This window comes from Rissa tridactyla, chromosome 5 (assembly GCF_028500815.1).
Source record: "Rissa tridactyla isolate bRisTri1 chromosome 5, bRisTri1.patW.cur.20221130, whole genome shotgun sequence".
Taxonomy (NCBI): domain Eukaryota; kingdom Metazoa; phylum Chordata; class Aves; order Charadriiformes; family Laridae; genus Rissa; species Rissa tridactyla.
Genome location: NC_071470.1, coordinates 74,858,525 through 74,885,140, shown reverse-complemented (window position 1 = coordinate 74,885,140; position 26,616 = coordinate 74,858,525). Strand labels below are relative to the sequence as shown.

Here is a 26,616-nt window from a genome sequence, read left to right as displayed (position 1 = left end):
GAAAAATTTCAACATATCCTCCCAAAACAGCTAGTAGTCCAGAAGCTTAAGGGCATTTACCAGGAATGTGGAGGAGTCCAGTTTTGAAAGAAATTAAGCTCTCTTAATCTGTAAAAGCACCGTGGTGATTCATCTGCGTTGTCCTCAATTGCAGTTTCCTTCTTTGGTTGTGATATATGAAGCCATCAGTTCTTTTCTGTAAGATCTTGGGGATAAAGTTTAGGGCTTCTGCATTCTCCTGCACCGCAAGGCACTTGATGGCAACACAACGAGCTGTTTGGCCAGTGGTCAGTAGGGTTAGCTCTGGAGAAATGGAGTGAAAGGCCTGGAAGATGTGGGAGGGCACTGGCAGTGGAGTCCAAACTCCTTAAACACAGTCCTTTAGTGCTTGGATTTTAGATACTGTCTTGTCAGTAAGTTTCTTTCTAACAAAACAGAAGGTTGAATTATCAAATCTGTTGTCTAGATCCCTTGGATTCTCTGTTACACTTGATATACCTGGGTTTCTTTTTATGAATGGTGTAGCTTCTTTCCTTCACAAGTGGGAGTTTTACCTCCGTCTCTGAGGATCTCACTTTGGGTGCTGAAAATGTATATTAACAACTTTCATGCTTGGTATGTGTCACTAAGCAGAGTACTTGGAATAATTACAAATGGATTACTTGTACTGTGGATATTTTGCTGCTTGCTTCACTGAACTATGTTATACATTCTAAGTGTTTGAAACTGGAGATCAGTTTGGTAGATAGCTGTCTGAAGTGCAATTCTGATAAGATTGAAATAAATGGAAACAGCTGGGAAAACCTTTCCTTTGAACTGGAGTATGTTGAAATTACATTTTAAATTAGGTGCGTATATTATTTTTTTTCTTTGACTTAAGCGGTATGTAGATTTTGTGTCTCCAGAACTAGGTTATTGTAATATATTCTGTGTGAAACGTCAGGGTAACGTAAAATTTGTCTGTTGGAATTCATTCCTACTTTGATGTCCTGTTGCTTTCTAAATTGTTTGAAAGTTTAATTGCCTGTAATTGCCTGCAATATTTAACCTGTTGAATTCCACTGAATTGCTTGGAGAGCACTCTAACATGGTTAAATAGGAGTTTCTTTCAAACTCCTATTATTCTTCATAATAATCACTGAAGTTCACACTTCTTGGACCCCTTAGCAAAGTTTCCTGTGCTTAAGATATATTTGAATACTGTCTTTTATCTTAGGTGTAGTTATTGGCTTCAGGAATAATGTGCTTTGCTTACTATTAGTATGGCCTCCAGATATGAAGTTTAAAACAGCTGTGTCCGTCACTGGCTAAATTTAAAAAAAATAAATTCTGATAGAATATTGTTTCTTGCGCGCGTCCGTCAAGTGGATGCGTATCGACAGTTTGCTTACTAATAGAAACGAAAGAAGTTTATAATCTAGACTTTGCTTTTGCCTTATGTGTGGAAATAGGTTGGAATGTATTGGGAATGATTTGCCAATACTGCATGAATAATAAGTGACCTTTTCTTGACTTAATGATGCAATAAGCACTTTATAGTTATATCCTGACAGGTAGTAGTCACAGTAGTTAAAATGTGTGAGCTAGTACTTTGGCTTTATCTCCTTATATCTTTCCATAATTCTTAGTCTAGGAGGATATTTTAAAGGCTTGCTCATTCCACAGTGTGGAGATGAAATGCATGTTGTGGAATTTTAAGATGAGTAAAAACTGTGTTGTCTTACACTTAGTATGAGAAAAACAGAAGAATATCTGATATGTTACACTTCTCTTAAATGGGGATGATGTTTTTGTGTATTAGATAAAAATAATCATCAAAGCAATAGAAATGGCTTCCTAACTAAAACTCATTTCATCTAGGCCTACTTTTGACCTCCTGGAAAGTGCCTTCTGCAATTTGCAGCTGCTGTATTTTGAAATGTTCCACAAAAGTAAGCTCTATTAGCTGCAGCTGCAAACTGAGAAAAGTAGTCTGAAAGAACCAGGTTTTTTTGGCTTATACTACACAGCTGTTTTCTGGAAAGTAATTGCGAGCTCTGTGGTTTTGAACAAAAATTAAAAAATACGTTTATACGTAAAGGAATTGGGATGGGTGCTATATATTAGCCTAAGAGGGTGTGTAGAGAGGTACAAGTGGATGGGTGTAGTAAAGCCATGGTATTTTAGTGTGGACTGATGTGAAGTGTTGCTTCTTGGAACAATACACTTGGAGAAGCCAACGTGACTTGCAGACTTTGGATAGAGGAATGGATAAAAGATAGGGTTAAAAACCATAAAACTGTTCTTAGAAGTAGTTTGCCACAGTGGAGTGGAGAGAGGTCATCTTACTAAAACATAATTGTTGCCTGCAGTAAAGTTCTGGGGGGAAAATGAGGACCATTTCTTTTTTCCTTTTTTTTTTTTTTTTTTTTTTTTACAATCTTTAGTGATTGTTCTATAGGCTTTTCAGATATTATAGGCTCTTACTAAGAACAATTCTCTTGAATTGGTGTGAGTTTCATGGAAAAGATGTCTGTTACAGCTAAAAATATTAGTCTTTAAAACTGTGCTGCTGAGAATTTTTATGATTAATACATACATTTTTATGTTTAGGGAGGAGAGTGGACTGTCTAATGTAAATGTGAGTCTTGGGGGTGTGACAGGGGAACAGGACAGCTTCATTTCCATGAATGTACACTGCTGCAGATGTTCAAAAGTAAGGGAACATAATTTAGCTTCAGAAGCAAGACTTTTCTGAAGAAAAAAGGCATCCTGTTGCTTCACCAGCACACTAGGACTTAAAAAAACATCACCATTTAAGGTGAGTTTTGTGCAGTGAGAGCACACCCTGTGGCTTGGCAGTCTAGTCAGAAGGATGATACCATGCTGACTTTATAACTAGATCTTTGAACAATATTCTCATGGGTGGTAAATGCAAAACAAAGTAATATCAACTGGCACTTAATTCTGTGAGCTCCCTGCTGATGGGGCTCTGCACTGAAATGGAACTCTTCCTGACAGGAAGTCAGCCGCGAAGTGTGGAGACCTCTGAAAATAAAGTGTGCTTTAATTTGACACCCTGCTGTTTTACAGCTAGTCTGTTTAATTTGAGACTATGGAAGGAAGGTTAGTGGAGGGGAGGGGTATGAGATTATGGAAAGTTCAGTGAGCGGCAATGCTTGTTGCTGACTTTATGTTGATTACAAATATGTGAACATTTTTGTTCCTGTTAATAAACCAAATAATGTGTCTCTGTTTCCAAGCAAAACTGCTTAAGAAACTTACGATTTGGGGAGCAGTGCTATTTACTCAAAGTTCTGGCAGGAGCAGCTTTGCATAGTGGTACTGTTCGGTTTATTGTTTAATCTTTAGTCTTATTTATACTCATCTGTGCCTTTTTACATATCTCTGCAACTGCAAAAACATCTGTCTCATCCAAGATGTTGATGATGCACTAATCTTTCAATAAATATTTTAAGATAACTTGTTTAAGTGAAAAAGCTTGTAATTCAGATTATGCAGCAATCAATATGATATTGCAGTGCAAGTCTGTTAGGCATTAAATCCTAGTTCCAAGACAAATTTGATTCAGAAGAATCAGTTGTATTTTCCAGTACCTTCTGAATATTTACGAAGACATTTATTTTGATTTCTACTTAAACCAGAAATGGTAATATTTTCCTTTCTGGAAGATTTGCTTGGTGAGTGCAGGGGGGGATTTGCAGTGAAAGGAGCAGATTATTATTTATCATGTTTATTGTAGCAACATATAGGAACAGATGAGAATAGAGCTCTGTGTTGCCTGGTGTCGCGTAGCAGTGGAATAATGGACACCCAGAATACTTTTGTCTAAGTGAAGACAACAGATGCAGAATGAGGAAGGGAATGTAGTGTGCAAGTGGAATGTAATGAAAGAGACACACGTTAGTTTTCCCACTTTTTTTTTTTAAATTTGATTTGATTTAACATCTTTTTCTCTAAAAGATCTGCATTAGGATAGGGCTACTCAAGGGAGTGATAAGGGACAGGTTTGGACATCCTGTCTTTTGAGTGAAGAGCTGGAATTGATTTACACACTTTGATTTTATTCCCTCAAAGGTACAATGATAGCAGGAATCTTGTTCATTGTTTGCGTGCGTTTGTTATAGAATCATAGAATTGTTAGGGTTGGAAGGGACCTTAAAGATCATCTAGTTCCAACCCCCCTGCCATGGGCAGGGACACCTCCCACAAGATGAGGTTGCTCAGAGCCCCATCCAGCCTGGTCTTAAAAGCTTCCAGGGATGGGGCTTCCACCACCTCCCTGGGCAACCTGTTCCAGTGTCTCACCACCGTCATGGTGAAGAACTTCCTAACGTCCAATCTGAATAGACCCATCTCTAGTTTTAATCCATTCCCTCTAGTCCTACCATTACCTGACATCCTAAAAAGTCCCTCACCAGGTTTCTTGTAGGCCCCCTTAAGATACTGGTAGGCCACTATAAGGTCTCCTCGGAGCCGCCTTTTCTCCAGACTGAACAACCCCAACTCTCTCAGTCTGTCCTCACAGGAGAGGTGCTCCAGCCCTCTGATCATCCTTGTGGCCCTTGTCTGGACACGTTCAAGCACGTCCATATCTTTCTTGTAGCAGGGGCTCCAGAACTGGACGCAGTAAAAAATTTTTTTTAAATAATTTCAAGGAAACATCGTTCCCATCGATATCGCAGGTGTGAAACTCATAGATGGACTTGGCTGAGTGCCGGTCATCCGCCTGGGCACACACCCTCCTCACCGAACCCCGTGCCGCCCCCCACAGCAGCACCCGACCCCGTCCCATCGCTGTTATGAGAGTTTAAATTGAAACTAAGCTACGTTTGGGGAAAAGGGTCATATAAATGGGCTTTTAGCTCCAAAATAGTATTCACTGTGTATATTGTTGAGTTTTTCATTAGTTAATTTTATTTAGCTAAAGCTTATCAGGCGTTGAGCAGGAAGGTTGCTGCTCTTTGGTGGTGGTGACGGTGTATGTCGCTATCAGTAGGATCAGTCCATCACTACTAGGGCAACTGTGCAGCAGTGAGTATGCTGTGATTTTCTTGTACTTACAAGTTTTTGAAAGACGTTTTTTTCCATCTAGTGGTTTTACAAAAACTCAAAATCACAGTGAAACAAAAAAGCACTGAAATCAAGAGGCTGTTGCCTTATACTCCTGCTATTCCTTGATTTGTTTTCCTTTCTCCATAAAAACGATACTGGCACTGCAACTTGATTATTTGGATCTCTTCCCTTTGTTCATCTTATGTTGTCCCTTTTCCTCACTTCTGTTCTTTTGACTCATCTCCTTTGACTTATAGTTTCTTGCTTCCCGTTTCTGCATGTTTACAGAACTGCTTGGTACTTTGATTTCTCAATTAACACTTAAGATTTCTGTTCCTGTTCTTCCTGAAGCTACTGTCTTTCAGCATTGAAAATAGCTGATGGTTAAAGAACCTGAAGAGGAGTCTGTGGTGGAAAAGGTTTGCTGCTTGATGAACTCAAACCTGACCCCTACTTTCGTTTCATGAGGAGTCATGGCAACAGCCCGCCGGTGGGAGAGAGAAAGGGAGAGGCTGCCCAGGCAAATTGCTTCCTCCATCAGAAACTATGGACCTGAAATCAGTGATCCGCTCATTCAGTTTTTCCCCATTCTACAGTTTGTTGCTGTACTGGAACCGTAAAGGAAGGTTTAACATAGACTTACCTGTTTCATCTTAATGCGACATTAGTTCTAGGGGCAAAATTATATTCATCGGGTCATGAGTTAGGTCACTATAAAAGGCATGTAATAACTGTTTTTCATATACATGTTCATACTTTTCTGAAGCTAGATACAAAAAAGTTTGGGAGCTTTGATGATATGCAACTTTTATGCTGTGGTAGTTATTATCGATAGCATTTTATTTATGCAGACAGTGATATTTTCGTAATTTTATGTGAGCTTTCGGATTACAGTCAGTGATATTTTCATAATTTTATAAGAACTTTTGGGTTAAGTGATTTAAGTTTTCTTTCATTAGTAAAATCCTCTTTTAAGAATATGTGGTGTCGCCATAAATTATGACAGCTGCAACCTGTGTTGAGATTTTCTGGCTACATGTAATTGTTAAAGATTGTATGTGCTGTAACATTTCATGTAGTGTATCTCTCTTAATACGGTATCTTTTAGGATAGAGTTGCGTAGTTTGTAGAGAAGACAACAGTTGTCACTTTGAGAGTAATCTCATAGCATAAAAGCCATTGTCAGACAAGCTGACAGTTTTTTATTTGGCATTTTACTGAACAACGTAGTACTTAAATATGCAAACTGCTCCAGCTCTATATGTGTATAATTTATTTTCAGAATCTATAAAAACATATTGTGACTTGAACTCAAACTTTTAAGTACTGAAATTAAACTCTCATTACAAGGTAGTTTTAGGCATTTACCACCGACAACATAATACCAGTTTATGGGAAGCTCTGTTTACATGGAATATCTCAAATGGTTAAACAGCAGGGGAGTCTTCTGCTTTTAGTTAAAAAACTGCTGTTTCTGTATGGCTTATTTACTACTTCTTTAATTCTTAATGTAGTGTGCTGTGGAATTGAGCATGCAAAAGTCAGCAGAGAGTTCTGTTTTCTGCGTCTAAGGTTATTACTTGCTGTACAATAATAAAGGCACTATTTTATTGGGTTAGCTGTAATTAACTTCAGCACTAGGCATTGATATAAATCATTCCTAATCTGTTTTCTTTACATTTTCATTCTTTTAAACTGGTTTAACATAGCTTTTCTCTGTTGTCCTTTTACATAAGGACTAGGGTTGTAATTGCTTTTTTGAATTAGGCTGTCGGAAGCTAATGTGCATGTTGATCCAAGAATTGATTAAGGAACACTAATGAATTTCATATAGCACTTTTAAAAGATTTGTAATAAATACTCTATAGCAGTGATCTGTTGTACCATTAGAATTCAATCCACTGTTGTCATGCTGTGCAGCTGGAAAAATATTTCAGTGTAAGAAACTTTGATTCTGTTTCATAGTTAAAATAGTAGATAATTTTGTGGTTATGAGTAAAAAAAAATAGTGTTCCAACTCTTCCCAGAGTATATTTTAGGTAAGTAGCCATCATTATTATAATCTTTGTTTCTGTGTTTTATCAGAGGAAAAATACTTGAACACTTTTGCGTTTTGTTTTTTTTCTGCTCAGTCTTTGTGTTTGATACCAACCGGGCCATGTGCCTTTTTGACTGATTTATTAATGCACTAGTAGACGGCAGCGTTTCCATTTGTTCATTAACAGCATAGGTTTGAAACAGGAATGCTACGTGTTCTTTTTAGTCAGTTTTGCAACACTGCACGTGTTTGTTTATTGAATTTCTTGTCTTTTCCGGGGGTAGATAATCACACACACAGGCAATCTGAGCCCACCTTTATAGTTCATTAGTTAGTTTGATATGAATGTGTTTGGAATATTTTCCCACAACACCGTGCTTGGTTTTATACCTCCACTTGAGAAGTTATCTCATCTAGTTAAATTTTACACAACTTTCTCCTAGAAGACTCATTAAAATTTTTAATACAAAGACTTTAGTTGTGTACTGTCACTAGCTGATTTTTTGACAAAAAGCAATGTCTTTTTAATGGAATGCCAGTAGTAAATACTTTTTATTGTAACTGGGTGTGTTTGATAGTTTAAAAGTCTTACAAAAATAATTAGCTCTTTTATATAGTTCTAATGGCAGCCTTGCAAGTTTCCCCTGGAGCAGTCTCTAATGAACAGGCCTTGATTTTTCCAGTTGGACTTTTAGATTCCCTGAGGACTTGACTTCAGACCTTGAAGGGCAGCAGCTGCCATTTGTCTTAAGCCTGGAGTTGCCAAACAGACAGACCATGTACTAATAGGACACATTTGTACAGCCTGAGTATGTGGAACCCCGATAGAGGCCTAATGATGATCATCTGTTGAGAGCTTGTAGCTGGCCAGGGTTAGAGCAACTTTTATCACCCTTATTGAAATCAAAACCTCTGTATTGATTAGTGAGAGAGCTTGACTTGTTACATAGATGCCATGTTAAAGCTTTCATAGACAAGCCATTGTTTAGTGGGGAATAGTATCCATTGTTTAAATTTCAATAAATCCAAGCCTGTTTGATAAGATTTCCCCCTGACAAAATGTTCTGAATTTTTGGGATAGTAGTAAATATTTTTGCAAGCTCTCTTTTCTCTGTGTCAAGGTTCAGCGAGAGTGGTGTTCTGCAGAGAAAGGACTTTGAATTTAATTACTGATTTTTTTTTCTGAATCAATTTCTGATAGTTCTTCTATTATTGATTTATGTTTTTTAAATTTTATTTGAGCACCCAGGTGTGACTTCATATATACTGAATAACATTGTCTCCAAACGTGTTTTTGTGTTACTCTTTCATTAAAGTGCATTGCATCCTTGCAAAATTTTTCTGTTTCATACACTAGCATGTGCTAATTTTGATATTAAATTGCTACACAGAGTTTCTAGATATGATTTCCCATAATTCCATGTTGGTTTTAATTTTTTTCAATGGAGCTTTGTAGGTTAAAGTAATTTAAGCATGCTTTAACTCTTTAAAAGTAATTTATGTTTGCAGATATTCTGCTTAACATGCAGTCTAACTTTTTTTTTTTAATTATGAAGAACCCAGCTGAGATATAATCTACTTTTCACTATATGTTCTTTATTGCTGAGTTCATTCAAGCCTGTAGTGGATGTGGTGCTGAGAGAGTGCTGACACCAAGTGCAAACACTGCTGAAAAGTTCTTGATAGTTTACTTTAGGCACTTAAAGATTAGTATATCTCTCTATGAACAAGTTTTTTATGCAGATCTGACCTTTACTCTAGGATATAATATGTCTCTTGGTCATATGTTAACACATTTTCCCACCCTGCTCCTTAGTGCTCCATTCATAGTTGTCAGTACCAAAGTCATCCTTCTCCTTTGTTTCATAACCAACATAAATTATTAAAGCTCCACCAGCTTTATGGGAAGGACGGATTAGCAAAGAATTTGCCCTTTTTTGCTTGCTTATGAGTGTGTATTTCAATCATTAGATATAATTCTTAATTGTGGAATATGTTAGCCTTGTTAGGAGGATATTTTTTTATGTTCCGGAGAAAAATGAATTATTAGGGAGTATGCGCGTGTATGTGTATATGAATGAAAGTAGTAGTACAGTTTGCTACAGTTGGCAGTAGAGCAGTTTTTATCTATTGCAAATGTTTTAAATATTCTGTTAAAGATCCATGTTTAATTGTTTAGCCATCAGACCAGTTGGTGGATTGGTCTTGCGAATGTTTTTATATAGCTTAAAGAATATATGTTTTGGGTTAATTGTTTGAAATGTGATTACAGTTATTTCCTAGAAGTGTACAGGTGAGGAGGGACATGTCCATTTGCTGCCTACAGGCAAGCACTTCCAATGACAAACCAACAAAAATGTTTATCAACAAAATTTTCTTGGCATTGGTTTGAGTGATTAGAGTTTAGGAATGGCTATATTGGGTTAGATAAAGGCTCCACCTTGGTTGTTGTCATGTCTCCAACTGGAGACAGAGGGGTTCTCAAGAAGAATAAAATAAGACAAGCGTGTATGATACTTTTCCACTCTCCAGCTATTTTCAGCTCAGGGTATTTTCTGAACTGCGTGTAGTTTCCATGTTTCTAGTCGATGTCAATGTATTTTCCTTCCACGTACTTCTGCAGCTCCTCTTGGTGCTATTGAACTTTTTGTCACCACAACATCCTTTGGCAATGGGTTCTGCTGATCTATAATGCACTGTGTAAAGAACCACCTGCGTTTCTTTGTTTTGAAGTTGGCTTCTACTACCTGCTGCTTGCAGAAAAGGCTTTTGGGCAGGCCTGTTTGGGTAAATAAGACCCTCTCGAAGTATTATGTCTGAACAAGGATATTCAGAATGAGTAGGGAGCCAAAACAAATGGAAGAAAATGTCTAACTAATAGAGTTGACACTGGAAAATTCAAATTCAGTGCAGAATTTTTAAAGAACTTCTCGTATCTGATGAAGCCATATGATTAGAGACATGCCTTATTTTTGAGAAAGGAAATAAAAGGATCAAGAAATATAAAAGACTTTTCAATGTATTTGAAGACTGAGATAACTACACATGCATATGTAGCTGAAATGAAATAAAATGGAACACAGAATTACTAAAGATTGTTTTTTCTAGACTAATCTCGCTGTTGGTTATAGTCTAATGCATGTTGTGGTCTTCAGCCAAAATATATTTCCTAGACAAAGGAAGTGTAGTAATTAATGTGAGTTTTATTAGAGCATTTTGTACTGTCATACGACTCATCGTTAGTTAGAATTAATTAAAAAAAACACTGTAAAGTAGATTAAAAACCCCCAACCTCACTCAAATGGGACAACAGTAGGTCATGATATAAACCTTGAGGGAGATTATTAGTTTCTGAAGGGAGGGGTTTAAGACCAGTGCTGTTTAATGTTTTCAATTAATGATCCTTGTGCATTCAGAATGTGTTAATGACACTTGTTGATGATATAAAATTGGTGCTACAGAGGACTGGGATGTAATTTTGCTTATGGCAGACTTGTGCTGTAGCTATAGGAAATGTAATATATTATTCTATACAGAATTATAATTCAGATGAGGTTTGAGCACCATTTCAGGAAAGGATATAGTACTTGCATTTTATCTAAAGTACTTACAGAAGTGTTTACAGATTCCATTAAGGAGGTAGGTGAAACAACAATGAACTAGGAAATTTCCACATCAGACATAGTGTTTGAATAAAATGTGATTCCTTATTTATCTCCTTGTAATAGTTGTTTTTCATTGTAGCTATTTGTGATAGTGTTTAGTGCTTCTAAGTTGTTTTTTTTTTCCCTGCTTCACTACTGAGTGTACAGTGACCAAAAGCATTAAAAGTAGATTATGTCTCTCGGTTACTAAGCATTTATAACTGTAGGAAATGATGGTCAATTAAGTATAGCTTAGAACAGGTATGAAATTATTGACTTTGTTGATCTTCCCTTACAGTCCTTCCTTAGGAAAGTGCTGAAATGCGTTTTGTAGTTATTTAGTTGCATTAGTGGTTGAGTTTGAGGCTTTTAACGTGTTTTTTTCCCCTAATACCTTTGGGAGATGGATAACTAAGATGTTGATATAATAATGCAATATGCATACTGAGTGTAATTGTTTGAGGGAGAACATATACTGTGGGGAAATATTGAATGGATCATGAAAGATTATGACCATTAGTCTTTTCTTTCAGCTATTAAAATTAGCTTTAGGGTGTGTTCAGCCGTGATTTATGAAATTGTTTAGACTAACGCCTTCTTTGATGATGTCTGATGTAGAGAAAAATGCTGAAAAGTATCATGATAAATGCACTTGCTTTTCACTTTTGGCAACCTCCATCTTCACCAATTAAATTTTCAAGTATTGTAGGGAGCTCTCTTAAAGAGAGGAGCAACAGATGGACAGTGTCATAAGTAGAAAAAATTATTTTACTTTTCTTGAGTGTTCACACGTTTAAGCTAACAGAGAATAGTTTCAATTATCATGTGGAGTTCAATATTTAGAACTTGATATTACAGTTAAAAAACCCTGTTATGAGGATTAGTTGCATGTGCTATTTTGTTCAGAATATTAGCAGCTAAAAGGTATTTTTGTCATAAGAATAAATGCTTCTTAAAGCTGTTTCAGACACTAGGGGAGAACTGGGGGAAGGACAGTGGGAGAAATATTAGTAAAATGTAGGTAGAAGTAAGGACCAATGACGTTACTTGATGTAGCTTTAAAAAAACCCAACACACCACCCCAAACCCCCCATATGTGATAATAAGTAAATGAAACTTAGCTGACGCTTAGAGTGTTTTCTTCCTATTAATGCATATAAACTAGTTATATAAAAAATGAGATACATTTATAATTCATGATGATACATCACAAATTCCAGTTGTTCTGCTCTTAATTCTGACTACTTAAAAATTGTAATACATTGCTGCAACTTAAAAATTATAAGAGAGTATGTTTGGCCTGGAACATGTTGAGCCTTGAGAGATCAAGACAGAGTTATAACTTCTCCCCTGCATTTGAAATATGGATTTATTTTATTTGGGGGGGGGGGGGGGGCGTGGGACAGGCAGGCAGGATTTAAATTTTAAAGAAACAACATTGTTCTACTGGCTTTTGTATATGTCTGATCAAACCTTCATGTCACTGACTGAGAGGTAATTCTGCAACACTAAGCAGCAAAAAATGTACTTTGTTGACACTTGGTATTAAAACCTCCTCTATTGAGAAACCTTGAATTTGTAAGGTTCACGCTTTTATACCCTAGTTGTAGCTCTGTCCGTTTATTCCTATTGAGTCTAGGTTTAAAAAAAAAAATAATCTTTGTGTTTTTGTTAACCAATTCTGTTTTCTGCTCAGTTTTCAAACGGGGGAAGCAAGCCCCAGTGATAGGCCATCTGGGTTGGTTGCTTGCCACTGTGTGTCTTCTGGGGGCCAGGCAAAACCTGCCTACATGTTTAAGAGGGGTAGAATTTTGCTGTAATTCAGGGCTCAGTTGGATGTAAGAAATGTGCGCCACATGTGTGTCTGCTATTACTATCATTTCAGTGTGTTAAAAAGGTGTTAAAATTTTTGAAACATATTGGGTGTTAACGGTGCAATATTTGGATCATTAGATTTTTTTGGAGTAGAGATGGTTATGTGATGGTGAGGTGAGCGTTCTTATAGGCATGAACTTATAGGCATTAACTAGACTTTAAGCTGTAAGAGAAATTTGTGTCTAAAGAATGAGCCTTACATTAGTGTGAAACACTTTGTTTCTAGCGTTATCAAGGTTCAGTAAGGCAAACAGCATCAGTCAACCAGAGTAATTTCAGAATTATTGCATAACATAGCAAAAGAAAATGATGCAGTTGTTTGTGGGATGTTTTTGTATTTTATTCTTCCCTCCACAGAATATGACTTTGAGTAAATGATAGGGTTCTCTTTCTTCATGGTGGTAATGTTTCCTTCCTGATTAGCACACAATTAACGCTTTATATGTTTGCTGATGGTGGTGTAAGTTGATAAAGTTGAAAAGAAAGCGTATGACTTTATAGCTGAAAATGTTTTTTCTTAGTTTTGTTTTTTATACAACTAATTTTCTCTTCTTTCTTTTTTTTTATTCCCCAGGAGTGGCAAAACTCTATACAAAAGAATGCTGGCCTTGCCTTTATTGAGCTTGTCAATGAAGGAAGGTAAGTCACAATATTTGATAACACCTCTGCCTCAGCTTTGAAGAAGTTGTGTGGCTTGAAACTTTTTAAAAATACTTTCTCTTCTGTCTTTTTTTGTCATTTCCTTTGAGTTTTACGAGCATGATTTCACATTCTTCAATGCTTTGGTTTTGTTCTAATACTGAATATGGGCTTTTGCAGAATCTGAATGCTCTTCAGTTTTATTAAATATTTCACTTATGTGTTGTGGATTTTCTTTCTTCCTGTCTTTGTGCACTGGTTAACATTGAAAGTATAATTTGTATTCAGCTAATCTCTTGAGGAAGGGAATTGATATTTGGAAGACATTATAGCTAGGAATTGTAAGATAAGCCTCTGCCTCAAAAATTAGATTCCAGTTTGCTCATTTATTTCCTATCTACCTCATAAAATACAAAGGAAGAAAGTCCCTTTAAGGTAAAAACCCAATAATTTGTTAACATTACCAATTAGTTTAATGCTCTATCCATAACTATATATGTATATTACTGGGACTTGCAGAAAATGACAGAGCAGGTGATGAGGCCATACTCTTTGACTTGCAGTGACTATTCAGAAGCATCAATATTTTCTTTGTTAGGAGTCGATTGTTCAGACGGACTAAGAGCGATATTTATGTTTTCCAAAGGATTTTTTTTAAGATGTCTTAATGAGTTTGCTAAGGAGTATTATAAGAAAAGCCATTTATGTAAACCTAAATTGTGTTAGTGAGTAACTTGAGCTAGTAAGAATCCCAGTAGAAAATAAATTTTACAGGATTAGGACAGCTACTGAATTAAAAACAAAATAATTTATCACATAAATTAGAATACTATATAAATATCTTCTTATCATTGTAGATATAGGGGAAATGGCTATTTGAGATTTTTCTTTTAAAATGTGTAGATGTTCTCAAGATACGTAAAAATAATGACCACTTTAATGGTTACATTTCAGTTTATGGTGAGGGAAACACTATTCTGAGGCAGAAAAAACATTTTGCTACTAGTCATGATCCCAAGGGCCAAGGTAAAGTAACAAGGGTGTTCAGTTACAGTGTTAAGATCTAGCCTGTAGTTGTTTCCTATTATGTGAGGCTGACCTGTCTTGACCTTACTTATAAAGTGCCTGCTATAAATTTGGCCCTTGATTAATGTTTTATTAGCATAGATAACGTAGAGATCCCACACGCATGTAAACCACAATGTAGGGTTCGTCTGTGTAAGATGATTATCATGAACAAATGAGTTGCTGGCACTGAGTTGTAAGTAGCAGTTACCTCGTAGTTATTCAGCTTGTCCAGGTCAGGCTTTCAGAGAGCATTCTATCAGTAAACTGTTTGGAATTGACTATTTTCTTTTAAAAACCTGCAGTGCCCGTCACAGACAGATGGAATCACTCCCCCACCTCCATAAACAACATCAATAACTTACAGTCTAGCCTCAGAGTGGTTGTCTCGGGGACAAATGATCCCTTGAAGACTGGAAAGTGTGGGTTTGGTTAGCAGAAAACATCTGAATAATTGTTCCTTCATTTCGTTTCAGACTCATGGCAGAGTTGTTTTTTTTAAAAAGTGGGAACATAAGTTTCATTATGGGGAAGAGGAGAGGGGATTAATTTCTTAAAAATGGCTCCTTTTATCTGTCTCCATTTTCCTCCATTGCTGTTTATAGGAGCCTTTAAAGTTGTTATTATTGAATTGGTCATTGCGGTGCTGTGTGGCTTTTTAGCATTCACTAAAATGAAACTATTATCCCTGGTACGACATGAACTATACTCCAGAACTACTCTTCCCTTTATGCAGGTTGCACGTTATTTTTCTTGCACGTATACTAACACTTATACTCAAACATTTCAGATCTTGTATTTTATTGTGTTTGTTATTGGTTTATGTATTTTTGCCATAACAGTATAATCTTAAAAACTCCAGAACCTGAAATCTTTTGCTTAAAACTTAAAAATGAAAATAGCTGAATGATAGTGATTTAGACTTAAGCTGCAAAATTGTATAATACAAGTTGAATTTTTAAATTGTTTCTATAAGTACTCAAGAGAAGAAGACAAGGTAGTTGTCCAAAGGACAGAACTGATTTCATCAAGCCAGGAAGGATGTCTGTGGGGTACCGGGACATGCGCAGTGTTAGAATAAATAAAAATAAGGACTGGAAGAACTGCCTAGAATTTGCGGAATCACAGAATTGCTATTGTCTGTCTGCTGCCTTGGTGGAGAAAGTCTTAGTCACCCTACAACCTTTGTAACCAGGGTTTTATTCCCAATGTTTACTACTGATTTTTTGGACTAATGATACCAGAGGATATTCCAGTTTGAAGTGTGTTCTACTGGTTTTGCTTATCAGGCAAATAAGACAACTGAAAAATCTTTCTGGAAGAGAAAGAGGTCTAGAATAAGAGATCTAAATCTCATCTTATACTCACTTTCAAATGTATTTTATGCTTTTATGTGAAAGGTATGAATGTACCCCTCTCTCTCACAGCAGTTGGAAGTTTTATGTTTAGGCTTGCCATGTTTTCGCTAGGATTCCCTGGACAGAAATATGTGCGGAAAGTTTGCCTCTGGGACTCATAAGATCTACAGTGTGTGTGCTGCATTCAGAATGTGTTGGTCTGAATTTCATCGTGTTCACAAGTAACTAATGTGTTACATATATAGTTGCTCCCAGGCTTTCCAGATATATCAGGTCTGCTGCACATGTATAGCAGAATTGATTTGTTTGTGACCAGTGAAATTTTTGAATCCTGAACTGAAAAAAAAATAATCTGTAAACAGGACACTAGCATGTAAAAATACAGAAATGCAGAAATGTAAACCTAACTAAAACTGAAATACACAACTGAAGTCTTTTGAAGGCCAGGTTACAAGCATAGTGGGGGGTGGGGGAGGGGAAGAAAAAGAAAAAAACCCTGTGTAGAAAAACAGGAATGTACAGAATGTAAGTGAAAAGCTAAAGGATCAGGTATTGGAAAATAACCTCTTTCTGTGCATGAAAAGAAATGTCAGTTTCAGTACATTGCTACACTGAACATTAATCTGTTTTTAATAAAAATGAATAAGTATTGTTCACTATTATTGCAATGCCTGGGAACACTATTAATGTTCTTTGAAACCTTGTTAAAAAGGTGCCTGTACCCACTGCTGCTCTGTACCAAGCCATCTGTGCAGCAGAAGTATAGATTGCGAAACTTTTCCTTAGCCTGCTGAACTTCTGTCGGTCTAGATTTCAGTCTTTGTGCTTGCCTTTCACCTTTGGGTCCTCCCTTTAGGGAGAGACTGTTTTGGAACCTCAACCCCAGAGCTTACTGACGAGAGAGTTTGTTCACCAGAACCATCCTTTAGCTGTGATTTGGTTCACTGTCACGGCTGGCCCTCTCCTTTGGAGACTTCCAAGGTGTCCAGACGGATTCCTTTTTTTCAGTAGGAAAGCTAGTGAAACTAATTATGTTTCCTCCTTATGCAGGAGATGGTCGAGATTTATTTCTGAACTGAAAAAAAAAAAAGGAGCTTTGTTTTACTTCCTTGCATGTACAAATGTTTCTTTTGTTAGACTCCTCTACTTGACTAGTTAGCAAACAACTCCTTTGCTCTGTGAAGGTTAGAACTCTCTCCTGTCGCTTTGATTCATTAGCACACTTTAGTGTGAAACATCTCTTATGCTAGACCTTGTTTTCTGTATCAGTGCACTAACAAACATACTCGAGCCTGAGACTAGGCATGACAGTTATTATCCCCTTTGGGGTGATAATGGGTTTGGCATGGCAGGGGTTGAGGGATCAGTCTCCTAAGCATGCTGCAGCAATTATTCTTTCTGATTTTCAGTTGAAGAGACTCTTGAAGATGCTTAATTTTCATTTTCTCTTGCATAGTTTTCTTGGTCGTCCTAAGAATTAAGTGCCATGTTCTATACATGCATTTTTATACATCTGGAAATGAATATTCAGACAGCAGTTGCATTAAAAAACTGTCCTGTAAAGTTTGGTTGAAAGATAACTTCTTTAAACTATCAGAATACATGTATAATTTCCTCTCCTTTACCTTTGCCCTTTCAAATCCTTAACCAAAACAAAAACCCCAGAACTTAAAGATTCACAAGTGCATCCAGAAGAAGCAGAACTAATGAAGTTTGGTTTTCTGTAGCTTTTTCTTATTGCTAGATTCTCTGTTGTCTAAAGAGGAATGAAATCTAATCAAAGTTCTCCTGCCATATCAGAGGATTCTCCTCCTATATTGGATTTTATATTATGGCTTTCAGTGCAGTGCAGTTGAGAATAGCTGTCTCTTGTTTTGGTTTTTTTTTTAAGGATGCTCACAAGGGTTTTTGTCCTCTGTTGGATATAAAACTTGTAAAACGTTAATGTTTTTGAGGAACTCTAGCCCTCTATTTAAAAAACTTGTTGGAATTATCCAACGAATTCAAAAATTGCTGGGAAAAGGAGGAAGGCAGACAGCATGCAAATCTAATACCCTTAGGAAGTAAAAATTCCATCATCCAAACAAAAAAAGCCCCAAACCTCTCCAGAAATAACCAGATGTAACTGGTATTATTCTCCCAATACATAATATCCAGTAGTATAAAATCTGGAATGCTGTAATCATCTGTATTTCTATAGCATTTTTTTATTTTTTGTTAGAATGAACTGTACTAAGAAAATTTCAACATGTGTCACCTGCTGTTCCTTTTCTTAAATTGTATATATTACTTTTGACTGGTCATAGATGCAAATATTTTTTAATATTGAAATAGTTGGCAATCAAACTAGTTGGCCAATTACTTGCGCACTTTCCTAACGGAAAATAGGGGACAGATGTAGGCTGCCCCATTCAATTGTCTTTCACTTGCAATAGCGTGGTCGCTCTCAAGGAATGAATGTTAGAGAATGTGTTGCCATAGGAGCAACTACTGCGATGGAAAATAGTTAGAAAAATACAGCTATTAATGAAAAAAAATGGATGATAACTGACAGACTTACCCTTTGTGCATAATTGACCAAAAAAGGTTCAGAGGAGGAAAAAAAAAAAAGATGAAGGTAGTCATGTTCAAACTAGAATTGATTACTACCAGTCTGCTCCCCTCGTTGCGGCCTCTTTGCCCTGAGATTCTCATAACTTAGAACCTGTACCTTAGTCTTGATTTGTAAGAGGAAAAAAAAAAGTGTTTTCCACATCTCCTTTTTTTTTTTTTTTATTTTTAGCAACTCATTCCGTTTAAGTGGTAGGTTTTGTAAAAGGCATACTTGGTGATTTATTTTCTGAGGTTTTATGTTATTGTTTTGGTTTCATAGCAGAAGCAGCTTTGTTAATGTGGGAATTTGAACTACACAAGATCATTAGGCTAGACTTTACACAACACTTTAAATGTGCTGAAAATTAGAAATGTCAGCCTGGATGTGTTTCAGAGATGGATAAGTGAATTGAGGTGGAGTTCTTGACACTACGTGATATTTTTGCATGTGTGTGTGCACTAAGGTATAGTGTGACATGCACAACCATTTTTGAAATAGCTTTTTATTTCACTGCGTTTTGTTCGATCATCTGTGCCTGGATTTAAATGGCATCATTTTTGTGTAACTGGAAACATATGATCTTTGCTGCAACTTAATCAATAAGCAGAAGTTTTTGGGGGAGAACTATGTCTTAATGATTAAAAATTAAAGTAAGCTTTTGTTACTGGAGATACTAGTAACTTTGGAGGGTATGTTTGTGACAAAGGTAGGTTTTGCTTGTGATAATATGTCATTAATTTGCTGAGTCTATGAAAAAGCCAAATTGTAAAACACTTTTGAGTGCCTGGGAATTCTTAAATGTTTTTTTTTATGTACAAAGTTTTTAGTAACATCTGCTTTTAAAAAATAAACTAATGCAAGAGTAGCAAGAAGATATTTATCCTGCACTGCATGTATACGTGCATAGCACTATTGATATCTGATTAAAAATGTTCAGAAATTGTTTGTTGTACAACCATGTAGTCTCTCTCAGAATGGGAACACAACCTCAGATCAGTTTTCAGTAGGCTCAGACGCGTCCGAAGTAGCTATCTTAGATTGAAAATGTTGGATTGGTGTGTCCCCTCCTAGCTGTCCTTTTGGAGTGCTGTTAAGTTTTATGCTATCACATGTCCAAGTCAGCATTTTGGTGAGTCTGCACGATTTTTTTTGTTTGTTTTGTTTTTTTCTCCCCTATTTTAAGGGGGTAGAGGGTAGGGTTCAAACTTGAGTCTTTAGGAGCTTATGGACTTGTCAGTGTTCTTTGGATAGAATAGAGTATCTCTAAAGTATCTGTGTTGCACAAAGCAGTTGTAAAGCTTCCTTGCAGCCATAATTCCAACACTTAGCACATGGAGCAGTCCGATCCCATAAAAGACACTGTGTACCCATGTAGAACGTATCTCCTTTTGAAGTAAGAGAATCTCTTATATGCTAGGTTTATGAGGAGTGCCGGCAGGAAAGCTTACCTTTATCCTCCTTTCTTGGCTATCTCAGAGTTCTCTGTTGTGGTAGCGTCTGGAACATACATAATCTCTCCCAGTAGTACTTTATGAGAGATTTATGCCTAAACAGATGTCGTAAATGTCACCTGTAAAGCTTTTTCCATATTTTGACTCAAATTGATAATTGTTGGACATCAGTAATACTAACTCAGAATTTATCCATTTCTCACTTTCTTTGATTGCACATATTTTTCTGTTCCATTTTTTCCCTCTTGTACCTTCTCCTTTTTACTTGTTGTAAGGAGAAACTTGACTTTTTACTCAATCATACGAGCATGCAGCAGCCAGAAATTAGAGTGAGAAGATTTCTTGCTTTATGTCTTGTAGTTTTCCTCTTCCAGCATAACAATAAAATCAGAATGTCTCATATATTTGGCTGGAACTCCTTCTCTCCGTGGTTTAGCACTTCATTCCTGACCCAGCAAAGTATGCAAGTATATATTTAACTTCCACCGTGAGATCCGTCCCCTTGCTTGTTTTTAGTAGGCTGTTCATCTTTTCAAAGTTAATCACATGTTTTTAAATATTTCAGTCCAGAAAGAAAGTGCTTAGACAAAGGAAGAAAAGTCTGTTTGAGACTTTGAATCTGGTGTGTACTGAAAGCAGAAAAGTAGACCTGGTATCCAGAGTCCTTACCCCCTATATGGTCTAACTTCTACAGAACATGTCCATCCATGCTCCATCCACACTCTTCTCATGTTAAAGATCAGAAAAAATCGTAAGTCAATAACTTGTCATAAATAAAGCCAAACACGAAGGGAATCTATCAGGGAAGGAGGAGTGGAAATCACCACATTCAACAGCATTTTGGTGTTTAGTAACACTGAGAAAAATAAACGGGGATGTGAGATAGTGGCGTAAGGCAAACATGGTCCATGGGGCTGCATACGGAGTTTATGAAGCACAGGCAAGAAGGAAATTATTAGACTTCAGTTTTTCAGCTTGGGTGCGATACTTCAAAAAAGACAGGAATTCAATTAATCTGTTTGTTTAATCAAACAAATGAAAAGCTGTGCTTTTGTGGTGGGAAAAAAAAGTATTTATAAAGAACAAAGAACTACTGTGACCTAGTTGCTAGAATAAAACACAGGATAAAAGCAGATAAGAAATAGCTGGGGGGCTTTCGGGTTGTTTGTTGTTTTTTTTTTTTTTTTTTTTTAAATTGACACTAATTACCTAATTATAAAACTCCTTCATAGATGAACATGTGTAAATTATTTTCAAATCTTAAAAAAACAAAAAAAAAGTTGGGGCATCCTTCTGAAGGCTATGCTGTAACTCAAACAGAAGGTACAGACTTGATGGAGAAATGAAATCATTTTGGGGAGAACACACATGATCAGTTCTGTGCAGGAAGGCCAGAGCAGGTACCAGAAAGGACCATTGTGATGTTTTAAATCTATGAAACCTACTTACTGTCTCAGTGAGGAAAATCAGATTTTTATAAACTTTTTTTTTCTTTAGAAGAAAGCGTTTGTCTCTCATAAAGTTACCTGATCTAGTTAATACGGTTTATAGCCACTCACATACGTACAAAATGTGTTGTGTGTAGCTTGGAGTTGAACTAATACTTTTGCTAGAGTCAGATTCTTGTCCTTGCCTCAGCAGTGGTCTGCTCAGCTGGAAACAGCTGTTTCTATTGCAAGCAGTGAGCTACACTTAACAAATTTCTGTTCAGTGTTTTGTTTGCCTCAAATGGAAAAGTAGCAGCTGCCAAAGGTTCCCAAAATTAGCGTTTAAAAGTCAATGATTAAAGCTTCATTTTAGACATATAAGCAGAGGTGTGTTCATTTATAGAGGTGCTGAGAGCTTGTATTTGCCTTTGATTTTTAATGATGGCTATAGACTCCTGTGTTATATCATGCCGTCATTACATTTATGTATAGATACATATTTAGTTTGCGAAGTTCTGCACTTAGAGGTACATTCTAAATAGAAATCTGAGTGCTCTACTAGGAATGTGGATGCTGTTCTCATAAAGAAAATCCAAACTGACCTAGGTAACAATACAACTGGAATTGTTTATTAGAAGCAAGTTAATCTAAGCGTATGCAGTGTTTGGAAAAGGTGACTGAAAAGAAAGATGAAAATCTGAAGTTCTTGAATGTAAATAATGAACACAGCTGTCATATGGTATAAACCAGTAAATTATTTCATACAGAATTCATTTATATTAGTAAATAGCTGTTATCCTCACCTCCTGAAGATCTTTAGTTGCTGAATTTGGCAATTTGCAAGAAGGGAAGTAACTGTATAATAATTGATACCTAATAATATGAAGCTTTTACCTTTATCTGAAAACAGCTTGAAGCTACCGGTAGGTGGTTATGCTGAGCTTGGACAATTACCTAGTTGTTAGCTGAAAGATTTTTTGGTTGTCAAAATGACAAATTTGACTAGGATTTGTCTGCAAAATCATGTGTAAGTTTTATCTAGCTGGCCTAGCCCTGTATGGAGTGTCATAGAGAAAATGAGGAGAGTGTGTGGAATTAGTAGGAAGAGGTGGGGGGGTGACAAAAGTGACAACTGATCCATAGGAGACCAAGCTCTTTCTGATACTCAAAAGCGATTTGTTTTTACCGGGTACACTTCAAGTCTGTTTTGAGAATGTTGTTCCTATGTGAGGGAATGTAGTTCTTTGCTTTGTTTGGAACACGTCCATCATCTCTGCAAATGCATAGTAAGTGCCAGTGTACAGTCAGTCATGTACTGGGCTGCTTACTGGTTACGTTTAGTAGATAAAAAGGAAAATCCATGTTGTTGTAAGTCATTAAAAACAATTATTATATAGGGTGCTTTCTTGAACAGATGAAAAAAGTGTGACTTTTAGAGGATAAATAGTGTTAGATTAAAAGCAGACCTGTTAGAGGATAACTAGTATTTTTCAAGGTGTGAACAGGTTAGCAGAAGGTATTGGTATTGACAGACTCAATTAAAATAATAGCATACTGCCCAACTGTGTTAAATGTAAATCTTAATACATGAGTATGTACGATGCCCATATTTTTTTAGACAGTTCTTAGTTTAATAAAAAAATGTTTCTTTAAATGCTTCCGTGACAGATTTGAATGTGCTTCTGGGGATCTTGGAGAAAGAAGGGAATCAAATGCTTGGAATCTGCCCATACTATGAAACTGGTTATGCAAAGTTTCTTGTTGCAGGTTTATTAGTAGGGATTTATTTTTAGCTGAACATTATTGTAAGTTATTAGAGATGGAGGTTTGGGTTTGAGGTTTTTTTCAGTGTTTGAGCAATGCCACCTTAGCTAGTTTATTTTCCCAATTTTTGAAGCCATGAAAAGTTATGAAATTGAAGTTATGTTATTGCAGCCACATTGATTCTGAAAGTTTTTGAAAGTAAAAGTTTGTCACTAATGCATGCAGATAAATTGTCCAAATTATATGTTGATCAACAGCTACTTCCATTCTAAAAGTGACTAAAAATAGAAAAAAATGAAAAAAAAATTATAATGTGGTTCTAAAACAGTGGCTTCCATACACGCTTCCTCAAACAGAAGGTGAAGTCACGCTTCAGATAATGAGTTGTGCATATTTCTTTTTCTCTAACACTTCATCCATGGGGAGACAGTGACCCGCTGACTCCGCTGGTTCATGGTGGCATGGCCTCATTTAGCTGTGGTGCTGCAGTTGTCCTAGCCTGGCAGTGAGAGAGGCAACGAACGACGAGCTTCAGGTGGTGTTCTGCTTCTGGATTTCTTCTCAGTGGAGTAGGCTCGTCACCTGCAAGCTTTCTTGCAAGTGTGCAGTTGTGAATTCCATAGCACAGGAAACGAGGCAGCAGAGCATTGAGGATCGTACTTTCGAACATACAGATAGAGACAGGTGGAGCCTTAGTTCAGATAAATAAGTTATAGGGGATAAAATTAACATTGTATACACTAGAAGCCATCCTGCATAATAAATCCTGTCTTTGTAAAGAAAGGGTTTTCTTTGTAATGAAAGGGTAAACTTGTTGAAATATGCTTTAGTTTATATGTGCAAGGCAAACGGGTGATTTTATGTTCTGCTACTCTTTTCTACATTAGCAACTAGAAACCTTAAAAAAAAAAAAAAAGGCTTTAATAACGGATATTTTGAAAAACTAACCAGCAGAGCATGTAATGGATTTATCTGGTGTATCTTTGAGTGATCCTGTGGAAACGTGCGTGTTCTAAAACAGCGTAGCTCCTGTATAGCCAGTTTTTAACTTTATGAATCCCGATGTAACTAATTAAAAAGGAAATGTTTTTAGTAACAATATGTGAACTCACAGAATAATTGGGTTGTAATTCAGTCTGTCAGCTCTGCTGCCATTCATAAACACAGGGTTTATGAAGACCTCAGAAATCTCAGCTTGAATTACAGCTTTATTCTGTACATAACCTGGAACAATGTATATCTTAGCATTTCATTTGTGAGACTGACAATGGTTTGTAATCCTGAAAATATTACTGAAATGTATACTTACCATAAAATTCCAATTTTACACTGGAGAAAAAAGTATACTGGAGTGCAATTCGCAATTTTTTATTTATTTAGACTTTACATCAGTTACATGAGGGCTTTCACTGTGGATGTTTATATGCATGAACTGCTTACTTTTCTTCTGTTGTGTGTATGTGAAAGATTTTCTTACATATCTATATTTCAGGTAAAACAAATGACTGTCTAGAGTGTTTACATGTTGTTTAATACTTAGTTTGGTTTACTATTGAAATACAATTTTACTAGTTGCCAGAAAATTACCCTTCAACCCTATTTATGCTGTTCTCTTAACACGATAAAGTCAGTTATGGAACAGAGCTCAAAATATTTGTATATATACCGTATTTACAGATTTTTATTTTGGGACTTCATTCTCTCAAGGCAGTTCTTGAATATTCTCTGTCCTCAGGTTGCTGAGTCAAACCATGAAGGACCATTTGGTAAGAGTGGCTAATGAAGCGGAATTTATCTTGAGCAGACAGAGAGCAGAGGATATTAACCGCCATGCTGAATTTGAGGTAAGAAATGAAATCTTTTTAAAAAAAAAAAAACTAAACCACCAAAACATAACAAGGCTACTGTGTTTGAGGATTCCAATGTGTCTTACGGTCTTTTCAGGCACAGGAGGTTCCCCCCTGAAAGGTGCTTTGCAGCCGTAGGGTGTTTTGCTAGTTTGTCACTAAGTTTGATGGAAAACCAGGCTGTGCAGAGGAACTCAGAACTTGTCAGAATCTGCAAACCATAGTTGGTGAGGGAAGGAATTGTATCGTACCAGTGCTGCTCTTTTCAATAAAGCAAACATCACTGCATGTGTTGAAGGTGCTTAGCATCACAGTCAAGATATAACTCTTAAAAAAAAAAAAAAAATCTTTCTGAAGATAAATGATAACAGCCTGTTAAGTGCAATACATTACTTTTTTCGTATCATTTGCTATTTCACTTAATCCGCCTCTAAAACCGTTTTTCTTATGTTTTACATGCCTCAGTGTGGTTTTGTTATTTTCTTGTATTTTCATCCCACTTAAGGGATTTTAAAGTGAAATAATGGTCTTTGTTTTTATAGACTTAGTAATGAAAATACAAGTGTCTCTGCCTGAATCACTTCAGTCATACCTCCAATTTTGTATCTCTGTTATATCATGTATCCCTTTTCTCTGTTCTTTAATTATTGGGTTGTTTAAATGAAAACGAAGCTAAATCTCACTAAATTCACTAATATTCTGCTTAAATAGTACTTAGTCTTTCTTCTGACATGTGATACTACTTGTGGTTTTGTTTTTAAAATGATGCATTAAGAGATTGAAGGCACATTTGTGCTTAACTTATTTCTAAACTGTTTTTCTCTTAAATCTTTACTTGAAAAAATACTCCCCAAAGATGAAAGCATATTTGTCTTAGGCAGTGCTTATGTTCTAAAGGTCATCTGTGTTGGCCCCAGGATTCAAGCTGTGCGTTGTTTAATAACATATCTGCACTTCATCTAGAGCTAGTTCCCCCCTTCTGCAAACAGAGATGTTGTAAGATATCTACAGTACCATTTTGCAATGGTGAAATAGCAGGGATGTTTCATTTATTACATCAAGGGTTTGGCGACAGTCCTGTGGAGATGAAAAGTGCATCTTTTTACTTCATTGCCTGATAATCATTGGAGTGGGACATGCTTGGCATCTTTTGCTCTGGATTTATGCAGAAGCTCCATGCATGACATGGCATTATTGATTAGATGAACAGCCCAATTTTTTTTCTTCAGGTGCAAACTATTCACAGAGGTGTGCATGTATGTGGGAAATCTGTGTGAAATAAAGGGTTCTGTCATGTAAACACGGGCTATCAATGAATACAGTTGTTTAGTGACAACTTCACTGTTAGCCTTATTTCAGTCTCAAGACACCTTTTGACGATGTCTGGAAGAAATTTACACTGAGCATCAACTTACATTTTTAATATAGCTCCGAGTTTTGCTGTGACAACTCTCTAGGATAAGAGTTGGCTGATACTTTTTAAAGTTGATGCTGTTCTGAATCTGTGCTATCTCAATGTGATGGCTCAAGGGGTTTAACTCATCAGGTTGAAGTTTAACAGAAGCTAGTGTACTAAAATAGCGCAGTCTGTTTATCAAGTTTAGGTTTGTTACTGTGTCAGAAAAACTTAGATCTAGCATCACTTCTGCAGGTGTGCAGATTGAGGATATACAACTATTGGATTTTACCAAATGCTTAAATAACAAACCTGGTGTCTCTTGAAGCTAGTGTTACTGAGGTCTGTGGCAGACTTCAGTCAGTGTTACGTTTCTTTTGTGGACAGGGGAACCATTCGTCACATTCATTCGAATCTGCAGGTATCACATCAACAACCAGAAATCCCTGTCTACTGTGTTTCAT

The 26,616-nt window shown here is 36.5% G+C and overlaps 1 protein-coding gene across 5 annotated transcripts in view; it reads left to right on the top strand.

The window, feature by feature from the left end:
• Window positions 1-26,616, top strand: part of LRBA (LPS responsive beige-like anchor protein) — a 412,475-nt gene that overhangs the window by 120,908 nt on the left and 264,951 nt on the right. For all 5 annotated transcript variants that reach the window (XM_054203497.1, XM_054203494.1, XM_054203495.1 and 2 more), the window contains 2 exons: window positions 13,187-13,251; window positions 24,645-24,753. In XM_054203497.1, the coding sequence (XP_054059472.1) occupies window positions 13,187-13,251; window positions 24,645-24,753 (174 nt within the window). The remainder of the gene's footprint in view (window positions 1-13,186; window positions 13,252-24,644; window positions 24,754-26,616) is intronic.